This window comes from Aplysia californica, unplaced genomic scaffold (genome assembly GCF_000002075.1).
Source record: "Aplysia californica isolate F4 #8 unplaced genomic scaffold, AplCal3.0 scaffold00466, whole genome shotgun sequence".
Classification (NCBI taxonomy): domain Eukaryota; kingdom Metazoa; phylum Mollusca; class Gastropoda; order Aplysiida; family Aplysiidae; genus Aplysia; species Aplysia californica.
This window is the reverse complement of record NW_004797736.1, coordinates 37592-55907: the sequence shown is the minus strand read 5'-3', so window position 1 is coordinate 55907 and position 18316 is coordinate 37592. Positions and strand designations below refer to the sequence as shown.

Below are 18316 nucleotides of genomic sequence, written 5' to 3'. Positions count from 1 at the left end.
CACACAACTGAAGCTGCGCTCCCAGCACCACACATGTGGTTCACTCAGTGAACGAAATAACAAAAGCTGACCGTGTTTTGACGTTATTTTTCTCTTATAGGAAAAGAGTTCTTTTGTTTACAAACGCTGGCTCCATGTATGGATTATACGTATACGTCTAAACTTTTCAAACCACTATAGAACCAAAAATCAAGTTTTGATAGAATGTCTTATTTGGAAGGGGCTAAAACATATTTTCTCCTGAAAAATTAATTCTAGATCTAGAATATATTTGTTTGATAGGGGAAAATATGAACCTTTTTTCGTTCAACTGTCATGGTGCAGATGCCTCCTGTCCATTGGTAACTTCAGACCCTAGTCCTAGAAGTAGGCTATTAGGAGCAACAAGAAAAAGAAAACAACAAAAATGCCGTATATTTTCCCCGATTGTTTTCGAAATAAAGGTTTAAAACATTGCAAAAAACCAATAGAACAATTGATAAGAGAAAAATGAACAATAACAATCAGCAAAAATAATAATACCTATTTAACTTGTACAGTTCAATGAAACTCGTAAATGATTGCGGATATTAAAAGAAATGAATGTATCGATATATAAAATTTATAAACACCAGATATGGCATGGACATTCTTTGATTCGAGCTTATCAGAGAACAAAGCACCTGCCATTTTAAATTATTTGAAAACATGTTATGGATAAATTCTGTACTTCATGATTTCTTTAAAACAAACGAGATAGTTTCCAGTAGGCCTTATAAGAAAAAAGTACTCAATACTAAGATTAATAACGATATTTTTTTGTCAATACTCTATGCACTTCCGGGTTCAAGATGAAATGAAGGGGAGAGAATGTGCGAACACAGCACTCAACAGTAACACTGAGCACAGCAGTCAGTTCAGTCAGTTCAGTCACCGACAACGCCTCTCTTAGAGAACCCTCTCACTGACACTCACCACTGCTGTGCTTTTGGTCCACTTGGACTTGAGTGTGTTCATTGCTCGTTAGGAGTCAGCCAGTGGAGGTACGCTGAGCATGTAATTTTTCGTCACTCGGCTTCGGGTTTTGTGCTGAAGATCTGTTTAACTTTAAAATATTTACTTTAGTAGCCTATTAATTAGATTTATTTTATTAGTAACTTCAGTACCGGGTACCGTGTAGACAGTGTGTATCGAGATTTCTAGTCACTAGTCTAGTGTAGAAGAGTGAAAATGAAGTAGATCTATGAGTATGTTATGTGGCTGACTAAATATTTAAAATTTAAAACTTTGTTAAAGATTTTTGGGAAGGGTAGGCCTGCTTATATTATACTAGAGATCTAGATAGAAATCTAGATCTAGATTCTAGATCTAATCTAGATCTAGATCTATTTTACTTTCCTTTCCACTCCAGTCCCATGCTCAGAGGGCCTAGTCTGCATAGCACTTTTCGGTATTTTTTTACTTTCCCTCCCGTCTCACACTCAGCTACCAGTTGTCTATTTTCTACTAAATATTGATGCGCTGAACTCGAATATCAACTTCATTTCCGTCGCAAATTAATGGTTTTTGAAATATTTGATTGTTTTTAACCGAGATAGACATGCTTTGGACCAATCGGGGGGTTCCAGGAGGGCCTGCCCCACTGGGGTAAAAGAAAATCTGGGGGGTTACAGGGGGGCATGCCCCCCTGTTTTTACACCCATAATTTGATATTTTACAGTTAGATTTGAAATTGTCTTGAAAATAATTGATTTGCGACAGTTTTAGTGGCTTTATGTGTGATCTGCAGCAAACAGTACAGCAGTTTGACCCCTGAAACAGTGCATCTGTGTGCGGGAGTGAAAGTAAAAATTTACCCACTTTTCTTGTTCATTTTTCTGGGAAAAAATTCGAATTTATAGATTCTAGAATCTAGATCTAGATATAGATCTAGAATCTATCTCCTGTCGCAAATTATTAGTGATTTTAGGCTTTTTAAATACGAAGTGTATACAGACCCGATAACCGGGAACAAAGTCACGAAGTATACAGACCTGGTAGGGGAACTCTTTTGTGATTTCGGAAAGTTTCTGCGCCCAGACCCGGTAGTGTGTTTGTGTTTGTGTGTGTGTGTGAGAGAGAGGGAGAGGGAGAGAGAGAGAGAGAGAGAAGTGCTAGCAAAATCTGACATGCCCCAGTTGGCAGGAGGGAACGAGAGAAAGATAGAGTGGGAAATAGGTGGGGAGAGAGAAAGACAGAGACAAACAGAAAAAGAGAAGGCGAGCGATACACAGAGGAGAGAGAGAGAAAGAGAGAGAGAGAGAGAGAGAGAGAGAGAGAGGCAGAGAAATAGAGAGGGTCACTGCTCGATTGAAATTAATTGTTCTTTTCTTCAAATTGTGATTCCTCCAACTCCAAAACGGAGGAAAACGATCGTTCATCGAAAAGACATCCGCAATCTTCATTTAGATCTAGATCTAGGCTAGCCTCGAAACTAGATCAAAGATTTATGTCTGTCTGTCTCGATCTAGATCTAGACCTAGGCCATAGATCTAGAAGAACCTTGGTCTACCCTGAGCCAAGAGGGCGCAGAAACTCTCCGAAATCACAAAATGTGACAAAAGAGTTCCCCTACCGGGTCTGTATACTTTATGACTTTACTTTGTTCCCGGTTACCGGGTCTGTATACACTCCCTTTTAAATAAGTTTTGAAATATATTTGATGATTTTTGTAGGAATTATTTTATAGTATATTACAAGACACACTACTAAGCCTTGCATTCTGTCAGATCTTAATTTTAATATTAAATATTTCAATTTCATGTGTTATAAAAAAGCAAATGGCTATTCTCCGGCGTTGAGCCGGTCTAGAGATTGATGGCTATTCTGCGGTGTTAGGTATTGTTGCTCGTCATGTCGCTTCTCCACAGCTTTTCATCTCCCCTGCCAGCATGTTACTATGGTCATTATTGTTGCAGCTGAGTTCAGTGCCAGATGCACACCTTCTTGTACTTCTGGTTGTGACTGAAGGTTGTTGGAGCTTCTGGTGCTATCGCTTTTGATACAGATTAATTCCTCCTTCTCCTGTCAGTTGAGCTTTCATTGAGTACTGGCTGCGTGTCCACCTAGATGGTAAATCGCATTCTGAAGAAATGCGACCCTGGTGAGTGTTTGTGTATGGTACGTGCCGACAGGGGAGGTGGAAAGCTGCGGAGAGGGGACATGTGCAACTGTAAGTGATGGAGAATAGCCACTTGAATCAAAACTATTTTATAAAACAACCCGGCAGGTCTTACAGCTGGCATCTCATGCCCCCCCAGCCCCTTCCTGTAAATTTCTCTCTGTGCTGTGGTTTGATGTTGTGCAATTATATTTTGTGATTCTCTTGACAATGACCAATCAGACTTATCCTTGGTCCTCATGCTGATGTAAGCCTAATGAAAATTGTCCAAAAAGAGAAGGGCAGTGATTAGAATTTATTATATTAAGTTATAATGATTTCTTTAGTTTTATAATTATTTTATTTTAAGGTACTCAGATAGATTACACTCCATGCCGGCTTTAGACACATTTCGGACTCAAGCATGCTAAACTGCTCTTTCCGAATTTTTGCTATATAAATTACAACCCTTTAAGCACTGTTACTTCGGCTTCGGGCACGCTTCATTTACAAAACAGTCAATACTTTCATGATGATCTATCGAAGTTCGAACACAGTCTACACCGCAGCAGTGAGTGTGTTAAGAGAAACACAAAGAACGCAAGTGATGGAAACACACACACGCGCATGAGCGGAGAGGAAGGCAGAGAGATGCACACAGGCGCGTGCGTGGACATAGGATCTAGCCGAGGGCAAAGCTACACACAGACAATAAAAATACAAAGAGAGTCAGGGAGACGAGAAAGTGAGGGTGGTTGCGATTTCACCTTTGCCCCTCTCTATCCGTTCATCCTGATTATGTATCACGCGCGAGGTGGGATGGAGGCAATGGTATGAATGTGGCACAGTGGGCAGTGGTACGCACAAGCAGTGTGTAGGCCTAGTGTGCTGTATCGTGACTGGCTGTCTAAATTAAATTTTCATTTCCCATTCCACCACAGAACAAAACAAGTAAATAAAGAAACAAAAACTACCATGGCGGGTAAAAATGACAGCGCACACTTTTGCGCGACCATGATTTACAAGCAAAGGGAAATAACTCAGAAAATGTTCTACATGAAAATCTCTGGATTATGTCTACTTCACTCTCAAGCATGCCTCAGCATTAAGCACGCTTGTGCTTTCTCCTGATGACCGTGCTTAAAGCCGGCATGGACTGTATAATCCATCATGTAAGGTTAGCTACTTAGAAAAACTGCAGTCTAGGCTCACTCGACTTTTTTTGTTCTCTTGTTATTTTATAAAATACTATATTTTAAACTACTTTTACTTGACAACTTTATCTTTTTAAAATTTGCTAAAAGCAAAGGAGTTTGGCGGCATTGCATCCATTTCTTTGTGAGGTTTTCCTTTGGGAATGCCCTGAAAATTGATGGTGACATAAATTGATATATATATATATATATATATATATATATATACATATATTTATATATATATATATATATATATATATATATATATATATATATATATATAAAATAGCCGTGCGTAAAAAGATGTTATCCATCGTGGCAGCGGCCACTATATTTTATCAACCCACAACCCACGCAAATCTCTCATCGCCCAGCACTTTGTCATTTATTATCATCTATCACAATACCTTTCACCCCTGGCAGGGTATAGGCCACATACAAGCTCTTTCCATTTATCTCTGTCCTGGGCCATCCTTCCAAGCTCTTTTCATTTATCTCTGTCCTGGGCCATCCTTCCAAGCTCGTTCCAAGTGAGCTTCATCTTTCTCATGTCCCTTTCCACACATCTCCTTCATGTTTCCCGTAGCCTGCCCCTACCTCATGCTCCCTGTGGATTCCACTGCAGCGACTGTTTTATGATTTTTTCGCTGGGCTTTCTGAGGGTGTATCCCATCCATCGCCACTTTCTTAGTCCTATTTCTACTTCTATATCCTTTTTCCCTGCCCTTTCCCACAGCTCTTCATTACTTATTCTATCCTGCCGCCTAATTCTTAGGATACTCCTCACACATCTTTTGTCATTGATAAATCATATTATATTTGGCCTCTGATGAGGTGGACGAGCCATCATAACCCATTTATCTGTAGTTATCATAGGTCCCTCCAATGAATGAACAGATCATGTTGTAAGATCCCTCCCACTACTGACTAGTCAGTAACGAATTTTCAGCTGTTGATGAGGGAAGCATACCCACTATTCATACACAAATTGTTAGTGATATGAGCAGTTGCTGTATTTACCAAGCTCTTTTTTTTGTGGGGGGGGGGGGGTAAGTGTATTACGGGGTTCACAGTTACGTAAAGGTCATACACATGAAACATTTTCAGTTGGTAGGAAATTTTTAATGCAATGCAATTCGCCCCTCATGACTTCACCACTCTACACACGGAAAGTTTGATCCTTAACTTGCTACCCTTTTGTAATTGAATAGTTTAAAAGATTACAGAGAAGAAAATACTGTCCAGATTCGAACTCGGAACCTATTGAATGTGAAGGCAAACACCGTAACCTCTCAACCACGAAAGCCCCCTTTCAAAGTTCCTAACAATGGATGTTAACATGAACTTGCAACCCAAGCGTCGCTCGTTCACTGAGTGGTGGCTACCCATCTGTTTGTTTTTGCCATGACTTTCTTGTTTTACACATTTCGTTTTATTTTACCCTTTCACAAAACCATTAAAAAAATCATCCCCCCAAACCCCTCCACTCTCCCCCCCCCCCCAAAAAAAAAATCAGAACAAACAACCTTCCTATTTCTTCTCCCCCCCCCCCAAGAAAAAACAAAGATTTTAATTTGCCTTACTGCAGTTCTAATCCTGCAACCAACTCCGGTTGGGACCTTAGAAAGGAATGACTTGTTTTCTGCCTTCTTAAAAGGGCCATTTTGTTTAATTAAATTCCTTGACAATAGGTTGCCATCCTATGCTTCCCTCATCCTACACAGGTTCAACGATCATAGAAGTATATATAAAACAACACGCTTAATTAAGTTTGCAGATGACTCCGCTATTATTGGATTAATAAATCTTGATGAAAAAGAGTATTTCGAAGAAATATGTAGGTTTTTTTAAATGGTGCAATTCAAATTTTCTGAAAGTGAACCTCTCAAAAACAAAGGAAATGATTTTTTATTTTAGAAGAGAAAAATCAACAATCCCACCACTCGTAATTGAACAAGAAACTATTGAAATCACAGATTCATACAAATATCTTGGCCTTACAATGGACAACAAATTTACGTGGCAAAACCACGTAAACAATATCGTTAAAAAGGTAAATCAGAGGCTGTACTTTCTGAGGAAACTAAAGTCTTTTAATCTGAATCCATCCATCCTTCAGATTTTCTACACCACCACAATAGAAACTTTGATATATTTTGGTATCACTTGCTATGATAGCAATCTGGGAAGGCAGCACATTATAAAATAAACAAGGGCATCAAGAACAATTGGTAGAGACCTAAGTAACTTTGAATATCTGCACAAGACAAACGTTCTATAAAAGGCAGAAATAATGCTTGGTGACCATAGCCACCCACTGACATCGGAATTTCAACTATCGACCCGCTGTAAACGATACATTTCCAAAAAAGCAAGAACAGACAGATATAGAAATTCATTCGTACCAACTGCAGTGAGGTTACTGAACACATAGTGCTACAAATGAAACAGAGAGAAAGAGAGAGAGAGAGAGAGAGATTGTTTTATGGAGCGGGTTGTCCCAGCCCGTTAGACATGTATTTACTTGGCCTAATGTCCTGTCTTGTTGTGCGTTTGCGTGAGTGCACCTTTAAGTCTAACTTTTGTAACGTCTACTGCCATTGTTAACGACCAAGACAAATTTCTCCCTGCGAGATGAATAAAGATTGTCATTGTCATTGTCATTGTCAAACTGCACTTTAAAAAAATGACAATACATATCGCATTTTAATCAAATTATTTGTTTTTCCAAGACAGCTATCAAATAAAATGCATTTAATGGGTTTCATTGTTTTCTTTGTTTCAGTACAAAGAATGACAAAGAAATAGTACTTTCACTACATGCGTGACCATGAAGATCCTGAATGAGAAAGGTCTTATTCACTTTGCCAACTCTGGAGCCCCCGCTGATAAAGAAGGATATCTGCAGAAGAAAGGAGAAGTGAATAAAGGATTTCAGAAAAGATGGTTTGTTTTGAAGGGAAATCTTCTGTTCTACTATGAGAAGAAAGGAGATAAAGAGCCTCTTGGTGTTATCATTCTTGAAGGTTGCACCATTGAGCTAGCTGAAGATACAGACAATTTTCTGTTCATGATTAATTTTGCCTCTTCTGGGTTGAGAACATATTGCCTCAGTGCTCATTCTCAGGAGTCTATGGAGTCTTGGATGAAAGCACTCTCTTGTGCTGGATATGAATATGTGAAGCTAATGGTGTCTGAACTTCAAAGCAAATTAGAAGAAGCTACTAACAGTGCCGAAGCAAATTTGGTGCAAGCTGCTGACCGAGACAGCAGAATATTAGGCAGAATATACAATGACAATGCAGTGTTAGAGACTGTGTCCAGAGGGTCAAAATCTAAGTCTCTACAGAGGGATCAGAAAAAAAGAGTGAATCCTTTCAACGATGTTGATGAAATGGATTCTGAGGTTGATCCAGGCGATGCCTTCCGACATATCGCCAGAACATCTACCATTGAACTTGTGACCTGGTCTCTTTTGGGAATTCATTCATTTGCCGAGATGCATGAGTTCATCAGACACCAGGTGCAGGAGAACAAACTTGAATCTGATCGCTTTTCACAAGTTGGTAAATCTTGATGTCAGTTTGTCTTTCTTAGCAGAGTATGTGGTAAGTGTTTTGCGTTTTGAGAATAGCCATGGGTGGCAACTGTTTTTTGCAATGCTTTGCTTTTGAGTAGCATAATCTGCATATTTTCTCTTTAAATGAGTTTATTATAGTTCTTTTGACTTGCTCCTGTTGTGATAACATTTTTCATGTGAGCATTGGATAAATGCATAATACTGAAGTCTGCTGCTTACATACATACTTTTGTATTCTATAAATTTTCATCACACAGTGCAGGTTTTGTTTTCTAAAATTCTAATACTTATGGTCTGTCTCATGTTGTACCGTCTGTATTGAGCTCTGACTGATTTAAAAGTAAGATATTATTTTAGTTGAGGAAAGTCAGATGCTGTTTTCTTTATTTAAAAAAAACATTAAAAAAAACAACTTTGTCCATTGTGTTTTCTTCTGTTAGTTTTATGCTGATTTATCCAGAACGTTTATCACTGATTTCTTTCCTTTTATTATTGCTGGGCACATGAAGACAGAAGAAGTCAACATCGTTTTGAAAATTTGCTTACCTGATAAAGTTTTTTTCTCTTGTGTTTATTATAGCTAATTTAATTGAAATCAATCCTAAGTTACGTTTTGCAATTTTATTGGTTTTTGCAGCAGACTCATGGAATAATCAGAACTTATCAATGAAAGTTCTGAATGTCCCTCTAAAAACTGGTTGCGTTTAGAAAAATAGGTCACTACAGTACTACAGTTTTCAGCTGTCAATATTTCTCTTGTCGTTACTGTTTATCAGTTTTACCTCCACAGATGAAGTATTCGTAGACTATGTATCGTTTCCTTCACTGTTTTTCATTACTACAATGAGTTTTCTTCATTTTGATAAGGAAAATGTTAGTACGATAGGCTTACATTTAGTCTTTTGAAGTCGTTAGTAAAAAATTTTAATAGCATGGCGAAGAAAACAAGCTGATACTTTTCACGTAGTTTTGTTTTTATGTTTCATCTTATGTTATGTATTTCTTGGTGTTTCGATATGTGTAGTGGCCTGGCAAATAGCAGGTACGCTTTCACCTCCCCCCCCCCCATCTTAAACTAAAACTTTTTCCCAGCTTGTCACAGTTTAGAGAGAGCTTTAAAATGTTAATAAATATTTGACAGAGTTTATGCATGTTTAAGGTTGGAAACTTTGCATGGATACTAAACTTAAAAAAACAGTTGAGTTTGGAAGGTTTATATTTTATCAGGCGTTTTTGAGCAATATTGCGTGTGAAATACTATAGAATATCTTACTTTATTACCGTAAACATATTTTTTACCAGTAAAGGAAACACGTTTGGAACTAAAAAACAGACATGTGCAGCCGATGAAAAACTAATAACAAACATGAGTTGAGGAGGCAACCACATTCTGGGAATGATACCCTTAAAATTAATTTTTTTACATCCTTAACTGACCTGTGGAACTTACATTCTTGAAGGTATGTGTTGGGAGTGGACAGCAGTTGTCCTCATTTTATATTTTATGTTTCTCAACAAACAAATTTTAAAAGTTTCTTTACACTGTTGACAAGTTTGTAAACTTTTTTTCTGTTGTCTAGAAGTACCATGCAATTTTGAGAGAAGCCCAATGTATATTGCTTTTACCTCACGTAATGTTTAGAAATATCAATGTCAGTGGAAATCCAAACAGATTTAATGTTCAAAGATTTTATTTAAGCATACTTATTAAGAAACAGCAAAGAAAATGTGACTGTAAGTCAAAACAGTGTTTACTGTTTTTATTTTTTCCAGCTGATGGTGTTGCATATAAGATTTGAGTTGATCTGTACTCTGTAGCATTGGTGATGTTTTCAATTCTGTCTTTGTTCTCTCGACACATAGTTTATTTTATCTCGTAGCTTATCCTTATGTTTATATATATTATATTGATTTTTTGAATGTTTGAGTCTGAACATGGGTTGTTTACTCCTCTGAAACTTAGTGAAAGGACATATTTTACAGGCTGTTCTGGTATCATTTGATGATATGTGATACTTAGTGGTCAAATGATCAGCATAGCCAGTCATGACATGCTGATATGGAAATGAGCACCTGTGACTCGGTGACAACCCTCTTCTCCCCCCCCCCCCCCACTCACCACACCAGGGCTATTGATTTTTTTTTTACGCTTTAAAAGGTTTTCTTGGCTGTGACTTAGAATAAATCCTGCTTTAATGAATTATTTTTATGAAAGGAAACAGCTGGTCTATGCTAATTCTAAACAAGTGGTTTAAGTTTTTGTGTGTTTGCTCGCAGTATGAGATATGACTCAGTGGGGGCATAGAATGTGGTGTGTGATATGAAAACTGATACGAGTGATTCTGGCCAAATGCTGTCCACTTGTTCATAGCAGAAGGCCATTTTAAGTAAGAACATTACCGAACTTTAGTAGACTCATATTTGTCCATTCAGATCAGAGGCCTCAGTGACCACATTATGTGTGATCATATAAGTTCTTTCCAACTCTTTTTTTTTTTGGCAAAGAACTTTGTCACACTTGTGACTTTTCCTGGGGTTGTGCCAAGCTCTGTTAAATTAAAGTTCCGGCTATTTTACATTCTCTTTGCTAAAGATTTGTACATTTTAATTTAGAAGTGAGCTGAAATCAACAGTACTGTACTGCTATTTTTGTCTTTCTTTTATCGATAAAGACAGTTTGATGAATTACATTTTGTAGTATGATTGACTTTTAACATTTTTGTTGTTAATAGCTCTCGTTTTGCATTCCTGATGAATAGAAGTAAAAGGCAAGTGTGAACACCATGAACACACGTGGAAACAAGAGCCAGCTGGTGTGGCTTAGTTGATTGATGGACTTTTGGAAGTTTTTAGAGTTTCCTTTTCTGGTCCTCCTGTTTAGTGTTTTCCTCTCTGCCCACTTTCCTAACAGAAGACAATATTTTCCACCTTCAATATGGCATGAGTTGTGTCTCTCAAAGACTTTAAGATTGCTAAAGAAACAAATAAATGAAAAAATACTGAATTAGATTAGTTGATGAGGCCAAAGTCTGTATTCTTTTTCTTTCACTTAGCTATTTTAGTTAAAAATTTAAAAAAAACAAACATTATACTTTATGTTATTTCAACCAGCAAAGGGCCAGCCGATGGGATCAAGGATTGCTTGTCCGATGGGCAAGCAGTGGTCAAAACTTCACACCTCTCAATTGCTATCCTGTCTGATAATGACATGCGTCAATCTTACTTATCCAATTACCACCAGTGCTTGCCTTTCATGGGACCACTGTTTGACCTATTAAAAACAGAAACGTTTTAACATATCCCTTGCTTCCATCCTTAGCCCCACCCACCAATGCCACCCCTCGCTGCCATCTTTGTAACAACGATTCAAGGAACTCTTTTCTCGGCTGGCCGTACGATCAGGGCGGCAGGCACTGGTCAATCTAATTTTACACCTCTGGCTTCAGGACCCAGGAGAGTTTACGTAGTGGCTGGCACCTCGAGCACTCTCACGGGCAGTCCTGAGATTTCACACCCACACTCCACTGGCCATCTGCATCGCTCAGGGCTCACATGATGGGGTAACATCTACCCCCAAATTGCACCTCTACTCCCCTTCCTCGCCGTGCGGCATGACCATAGCGTTAGTTTAGAGCCAGCGGAACCAAACTTGCGAGTTTTGTTTCAAATCAGGGCTGAGCGGGCAAAGCATTTTCCGTCTTAGACAGGTGAAATCCTCGGAAGGGAGCGGATTTTTCTTTCCGTTTCCGCGTTGGACAGGTTTCCGTTTTATACAGGTAATTAAAGAGGAATATATCAAGGGGGGAGCGGGGAGATTCCGTTAAGACAGGTTTCCGTTTTATACAGGTTTCCATTAAGGCAGGTTCGACTGCATAAAGTTTAGAGAAAAGCTTTTTCATCTTTCTGCATGGAGGCTCATGATTTCTGACATGGTTGGGTCTTGAACACTTTCAAGACTGAAACAGACAAGTGTATAACTAAAGAAACAAAAAAAAATATGCACAACAAAATAATAAAAGTCCTCACAGATAGGCACAGGTGAACAGTGCTGCTTTAGCTTTTGTTTATTATTAATAAATTCATCCACATTGTATTTGTGACTCATCAGTTGTATCATTGTATTTTACCCTTCGTACAATACTTCTTCATGCATATAAACATATTCTCCATCTATTTGCCATTTTCGATAATATTGAACTGAAAGTCATACTGGTCTGACTCTTTGCTTAACACTTTCCCTACGGCGAGCGGCATGCGGATGTGGTCTCACTGGACCGAGAGCCGCAAAATACGGCTCGAGTGGCTCGTTATCAATTCCAATCCAGTAATGAAAAGACACGAAATTCTCTGTTGATCCATGCTTTCAAAATAATAGAATAGACTTCCTGTTAGCAGATACGAAAGAAAATATAGCACTGAGAGACGATTTTTAGTCATTTCAGCACTTTTTTTGTCCCCTTCGAAATGCAAAAATGAGAAGAAAAAACGCTCCCCTGACTTCAGTAGCCTATATGTCTCATATTTTCACTTCTATATAGGGGCACATACATAACTTTCAGCATTTCTTTGCATTACTTGAGGCAACCTACCTGGGAAGTTTGAATGATGCTGTTGTTGTTTTTTTTAGATATGACCTTTCAAAGCTGGAAAATTGTTGATTTCATATGACACCCTCGATATTGCATAATCACTTTTAGAAACCTCAAACTAATATAATTGGAATAAATCTTCAATATTGTATCACCATCTAATAGATTATTTTTTAACCTTCAGTTTGATGGGTCGTGTGTGTTTAGTTGGATATTTTGACATTTTCCTTTGGTGGGGTAGGGGCGTAAAAATAACATAAGTCAGGGAAAAGCCCTAGGCCAGGGGTGGATTTTGGCCTGGTAGGAAAAGAGTTAATAGTGTGAGTTTTATCAGAAGTATTAGTGAGGTACGTTGTATGACTTTCATTTATCAGAATTACATTCTGTGCAACATCTGGTGAGAAGGGGATTAATGAATTGCTGTTTCCTGTATGATGAGTTTTTGTACAGTGACTCCAGTGTTGGTTTTAGGCTATAGCCAACAACACACCATTATCATGGTGATTAATCAGACTTGTCACGTATGTGTATTGATCCACGTTTGGAAAATGGCTACCGGTACCCTCACTGTAATGGATTCTAGCTCAATTCAGTGACAACCTATCATAACTCGATAATTGGGTCCTTAAAATGTTGCAGGAATAATAGTAAATTGGAATTCAAACGGATACAATGTTGGCTTAATGTCTTATGATATATTGTCAGTGTAAACCACAGATTAAGTCGGATGACTAGGCCTACTTGTAGTTCGCATTTTTTTTGTAGGTTTGTTTACATGTTCTTAACATAGATAGACCATTAGGGAGAAAATGTTTTGAAAAGTTGTTTCGCTTTGTATTGTTGTTATATTATATAATTGATTTTCCCTTTGCTGATTTTGATCATATAGAAAGTTATGAAATAAATCACTTACCATGCTTTGCAACTTTCTCGTATCCTTTTTTTTTGTAATTGAATCTTTCATTCACAGTTGAATTGTAATAATGACAGACTCATTGTGCTGTTTTCAGACATGGGAAAAACTCACATCATATCAGATGCTTTAGAAGGCTCAGTAAGGTTTTTTCTTTTTTCTTTCTTAAAGAGACGACTTTTGGCTGCCATCATAAACAAGGGTCAAAACTTCTGTATACTAAGACTTCATTTTGTTCGTATGATGTTGAGACTTAACCCTTTAGGTTTAAGTTAGTGGTTGTTGGGGCGCTAGTGAAGAGATAGCTACTGCTCTTCTTTTGCTCTTTGCTGAATTCCACCACTCTTGGTGATTTGCACAAGTGGAAGTTAACGTTCCACACGTTTCCTGGTCTTCCTCTCTTTTGGGTTTCTGATTAGGAGTGAGTACAGCTCAAATTTTTTTCCATGTGCAAAGCTGTGATAGTAGAGTTCCACAGATTCGGCTGTATTGTGTAAAGTGTATAATTTTTGTAGATCTGTATGTATGTATCTAGTGCTTTTGCTGAATAATGTATGTTACAGGATAGCCTTATCCTTATCTTTCACAGATTGCTTCCCATGTGTTTTCGGTATATATATTGTACATGTCATTGAAGTGAATGAAGCATTGAATGAAGCTCTGCGTGTAAGCTTGAAATGTCTGTTTATAAATTGTAAGGCTTGTTACTCTGTTATATTTGTAGAGTATTGTGTGTTATGTACTAACGGCAAGCAAGAACAAGTGACATGTTGCCAGATGGGTCTTTTATCTTTACTTTCCAAATATAATTCTTAAAAGATTTCAAATGCCAAAATAATGCCAACTTATCCAATTTTAAGAGGTAGGCACTGTTTACTAACTCGGCAAACATTTTATAGCTATCTGAATCATGTACTTAGTATTTTACTTGCCTTCATACTTTACCTTGGAACTTTGAACATCTAATTCTTTTCAGTAGTTTGACTTGCCGTTTGACTGTGATACATGTAATGTCTGAGAGTGTCCTCAAATAAAATAAAATGGGTAGTATAAGTATAAAGCTCTAACATTTTATCCTTTTAAACCCAGCATGTGCTTCTCATTCCATTGTAGCTTAGACTATTGTGGTGGAAGTTGAGAAAGAGGAAAGTGCCTTTGTGTGTAGTAAGTATTCATTATGTATGGCTACTTCTGAATTTCTTGATGCTGAATATTGCACTTGTGTGTAATTTACAAATCTGTTGTTTTTTTCCCCCGTGGTATCGTCAATTTAAGATTGTGATTCTTTTTTTAAAATGGAGATAAATATGTGTCACGACATGGTGGAATCAGGTGCTCGTCAATTTTTGGGCATTTGGAGTTATTGGTATCATCTTAAAGCTTTTTGTGTTGCTTTCGATGAAAAAAATACCCATCTATCCTACATAGAGGTCAAGATATTTGCGATTGAAGGAGGTGGGGGCCACCTGGTTTCAAAATTAAAATTAGAGAGAAAATGGCCACCAAAGTTTGTTATTTCCTTAGCGTATGATGAGTCTGTGGAAACAGGAAATTTACTTTTTAAAATCCACACGGAAATGTGTTCTTACATGGACATATAAGGTGTTGAACCAAAAAACAAAAAGTCTATAAAAATTGCCAATTCAGCGAAAAATGCTACTTTCTTATACTTCATTATTTTGACGAGCGCCTGATTTCAGCACGCTGCCTCCCTATGTGGACTTTTTGTCATTCAGAGTGTCATCAATCTCCTGAGACACTATCCTCCTGTGTTTTACTATCTCCACCTTAATTCATTCAACCTATTCGTACATCGTGTTTTACTATCGTATCCATACGTCGTGGGGAACTCTATGCCATTACTTTCCAAGAGGAAATTTACCCGTTAATCCAATCTGTACAAAGTTTCAAAGAGATCTTCGTACTAGAAGTATTTTAAAATGTGAAGAATACAACCTTGGGGGTACAAAATCACCCCAGGGCGTACGGATAGGGTTAAAGTTAATGAAAAGTGGAACAGTGTTTGATGATTGAAGATACAAGAATTCATCATACCAGTCTCGAATGTACTGTAAATGATGATAGTGATTTTTGCCAGATAAATTTAATTTTAAAACTTTGAGAGTGCTATTGTGTCATCCACTCATTTTGTGATACTGCATAAATTTCTATTAAAAAAAAACGCAACAAAAAAACTGACAAAGTGTGACATATGTTTTCCAGTTGTACTGTTATAATTTATATGTTTTTAGATTGAAGAGAAATTTTATGAAGCTATTGTATCCTAGAGTCAAGTAGTTTTTTGGGGGTCAGTCATTGTTGTTCTTGAGAGTGTTGGGCTTGTTGTAGTGATGACAGATTGTAATGGGTCAGTGGTGTCTATTTTTTTTTTCAAGACGCATAAACCAAGCTCCAAATTGTGCTACATTACGATGACCAGTAATTGGTTGTTTATTTGAAAATGTAGTACATGAGTTTTCCATATTCTATACAGTATGACTGAAAATACACATGGCTATGAACTATGGCACAAGTGTGAATAAAGTTGTCTTTTGCTCTTTGTTCCCCTCAGTATTGCAGAAATACAGTGAAGCTGAACTATTACTCAACTTTCTCTTTGAGCCCAATTCCATGTAGATCTAGATCTATGTCTTGTTTTACTATTTTCTTACTCCCTCTTAAGTAGCCTCACAGTTCAGAAAGGGGTGTTATAGCCCCTGCCTATACAGCGACCTCTGACTTTTTTTTTTTTTACTTTCATCTCAAATGACTTTATTGGACTAGTAAGCTCATCAAGAATGTGAACTGTACAACATAATTTCAGATTTCTGATTGAAGAATTTGCTTTCATTGTGCATGCCTTTGATCAAGAAGTATAACTTGTGTTGGTGCTTTAAAGGAACACCGGCATTAATTTTTAAAAAGAAATGTGATGGTTCTGTAAATGAAAGCTGCTATATTAGCCATGAAAATGCAGATATTATGATTGATTTATGGCATAAACCAAGTGGAGTTTTGTTTTCTGATAAGTTGGCACAATAACAACAGCATTTTAGACACCAATGTATGGCTATCCAAGTCTAATTAGCTTCTGTGTAAAAGGACTAGCTCACAGATGTTTATTTTATTCTTTGTCACATATTGGGATGTCCTTGCATTAGACCGTAGCCAAACACTCTCAATATTCGTGTCTTGCCTTCACTGGTGAAATAAAGTTCCAGCACTAACACACGCCATTCTCTTTATTGAAATTGACCTTTTTTTTTTTTTTTATAGAGAATCATTTTTGCGTTATGAATGCAGTTGATTATGATTTTAGTAGCATTGTTTTGATTTTGTTTGTGGCAGTATTTGATGTTGTGAACGGTTTTTGAAGTCAGTTTTTTTTTCTTCTAAACTTTGGTTGTAGCAATATTTGATGTTAAGAATGGTCTTGAAGTTCAATATGTCGTAGCTGTCCTATATATGTAGGGCTAATTTTTACCCCTACATTTTTGTATAAGACATTAAGTGGAATGCACTTTTAAGAGCATCTTTATAGGATATAGTGCATTATAAATATATGTAATGTATATTTTCATACATTTTCTTTTAAGAAAAGTATGTTGCTTGAGTTATGTTGTATTCTTTTGTGAAACTTTTGTTGTTGTATTTGCACAATTACGCAATTCTCTTACCTGCAGGTGTAATCTGGCTGTTAATGTAGGTTTTTTTGTTTTGTTTTTGCTTTATCACTGCTCAGTGTTTATTGAACTGTCTTTGTGGTAATCCACAACAAATTTTGCTTGTTCTTTTTTTCACTTTTATTTCTGGCAGCTCTATTTTTGTTATTTTCTGTGCTCTTCCTGAAAGAAATTTCCATGCTAGACTCATTTGCCTTATTTGACTTTCATTTGTTACAATTTATTTTGTTGTTTGATTTTCTAATTCAATATATTAAGTAGAATGATAAGCATTGTTCAGGACACAAGCATAAGAGACAAGGAATCATGGTCACTTTTGAGTTTTGAACACCTCTCCTCCATAATTGTCCAGTATTTGCAGTTAAGGTTTTTACCAAGGTCTAGTTGTTGTAGCTGGAGATGTGCTCTTCATTCCTGTAGATGAAGCCATGAGTGTTCTTTCTCTTGCCAGGTAGAAGATGATCTTTTTAAGGGGCAAATAGCATGTTTGTAGAGGCGTTCATGTTTGTGCATTGGTAAACAAGGCTGGTGATGTAATGTGAGGGGAGTATAAATAGCAGCGTGTTGTACTGTTTTGCAGTGATTGAGATGTTCCAATTTGAAGAAGCTTACTAAAATGATTCAGAGATAGCAATTATAAGTCAATAAGACCAGATAATAGGCTAATGAAAAGCATGCAGCAGAACTTTGAATAGGGATCAGGAAAGGGGTCTACTCTGACAACAGAGGCAGTGATATGAGTATATATCTATCTGTCTGCAGCACCTTTCATGAGGCTGCCAGTGGTACCAATACCTTTGGTTGTCAGTGGTACCAATACCATTGGTTGTAACAACCAAAGGTATTGCTACCACTGACAGCCACACGAAAGGTTGTAGAAGTGTTCAGCACATCAAGGTACAGTCGGGCACAGATAACTCAAACACATCAGGGATTGACAAATATGTTCAATACGTCCATAATTCAGGATAACTGATAACGAAAAATTAAAAGAGGTATCATCAGTTGGGAATGGCAAATTGTACGAGCTGTCATGATTTTGAGTTTTCTGTGTTCATGTTATCTGTGCCCGACTGTATCTGTCAAGATTTGCACATAATTAATATCCCTCCCTTTTGCATTTTAGTTGCATGCAGCAAAGTGTGCACTAAATATATTTATCTTTTTTAAGGAAGATTGCCTGAGAATTTCAGATTTCTTATTATCGTGCATACCTGTGATCAAATAGTATCACTTG

General features: G+C 37.3%; 1 protein-coding gene across 1 annotated transcript; it reads left to right on the top strand.

Annotated features, from left to right (window-relative positions):
* Positions 1–903: 903 nt before the first annotated feature.
* Positions 904–8751, top strand: LOC101854189 (sesquipedalian-1). The gene is made up of 2 exons (XM_005105347.3): positions 904–1022; positions 7100–8751. Exon 2 carries the CDS (start codon positions 7145–7147, stop codon positions 7889–7891), a length of 747 nt encoding a protein of 248 aa, XP_005105404.1. The 5' UTR covers positions 904–1022; positions 7100–7144; the 3' UTR covers positions 7892–8751.
* Positions 8752–18316: the final 9565 nt, after the last annotated feature.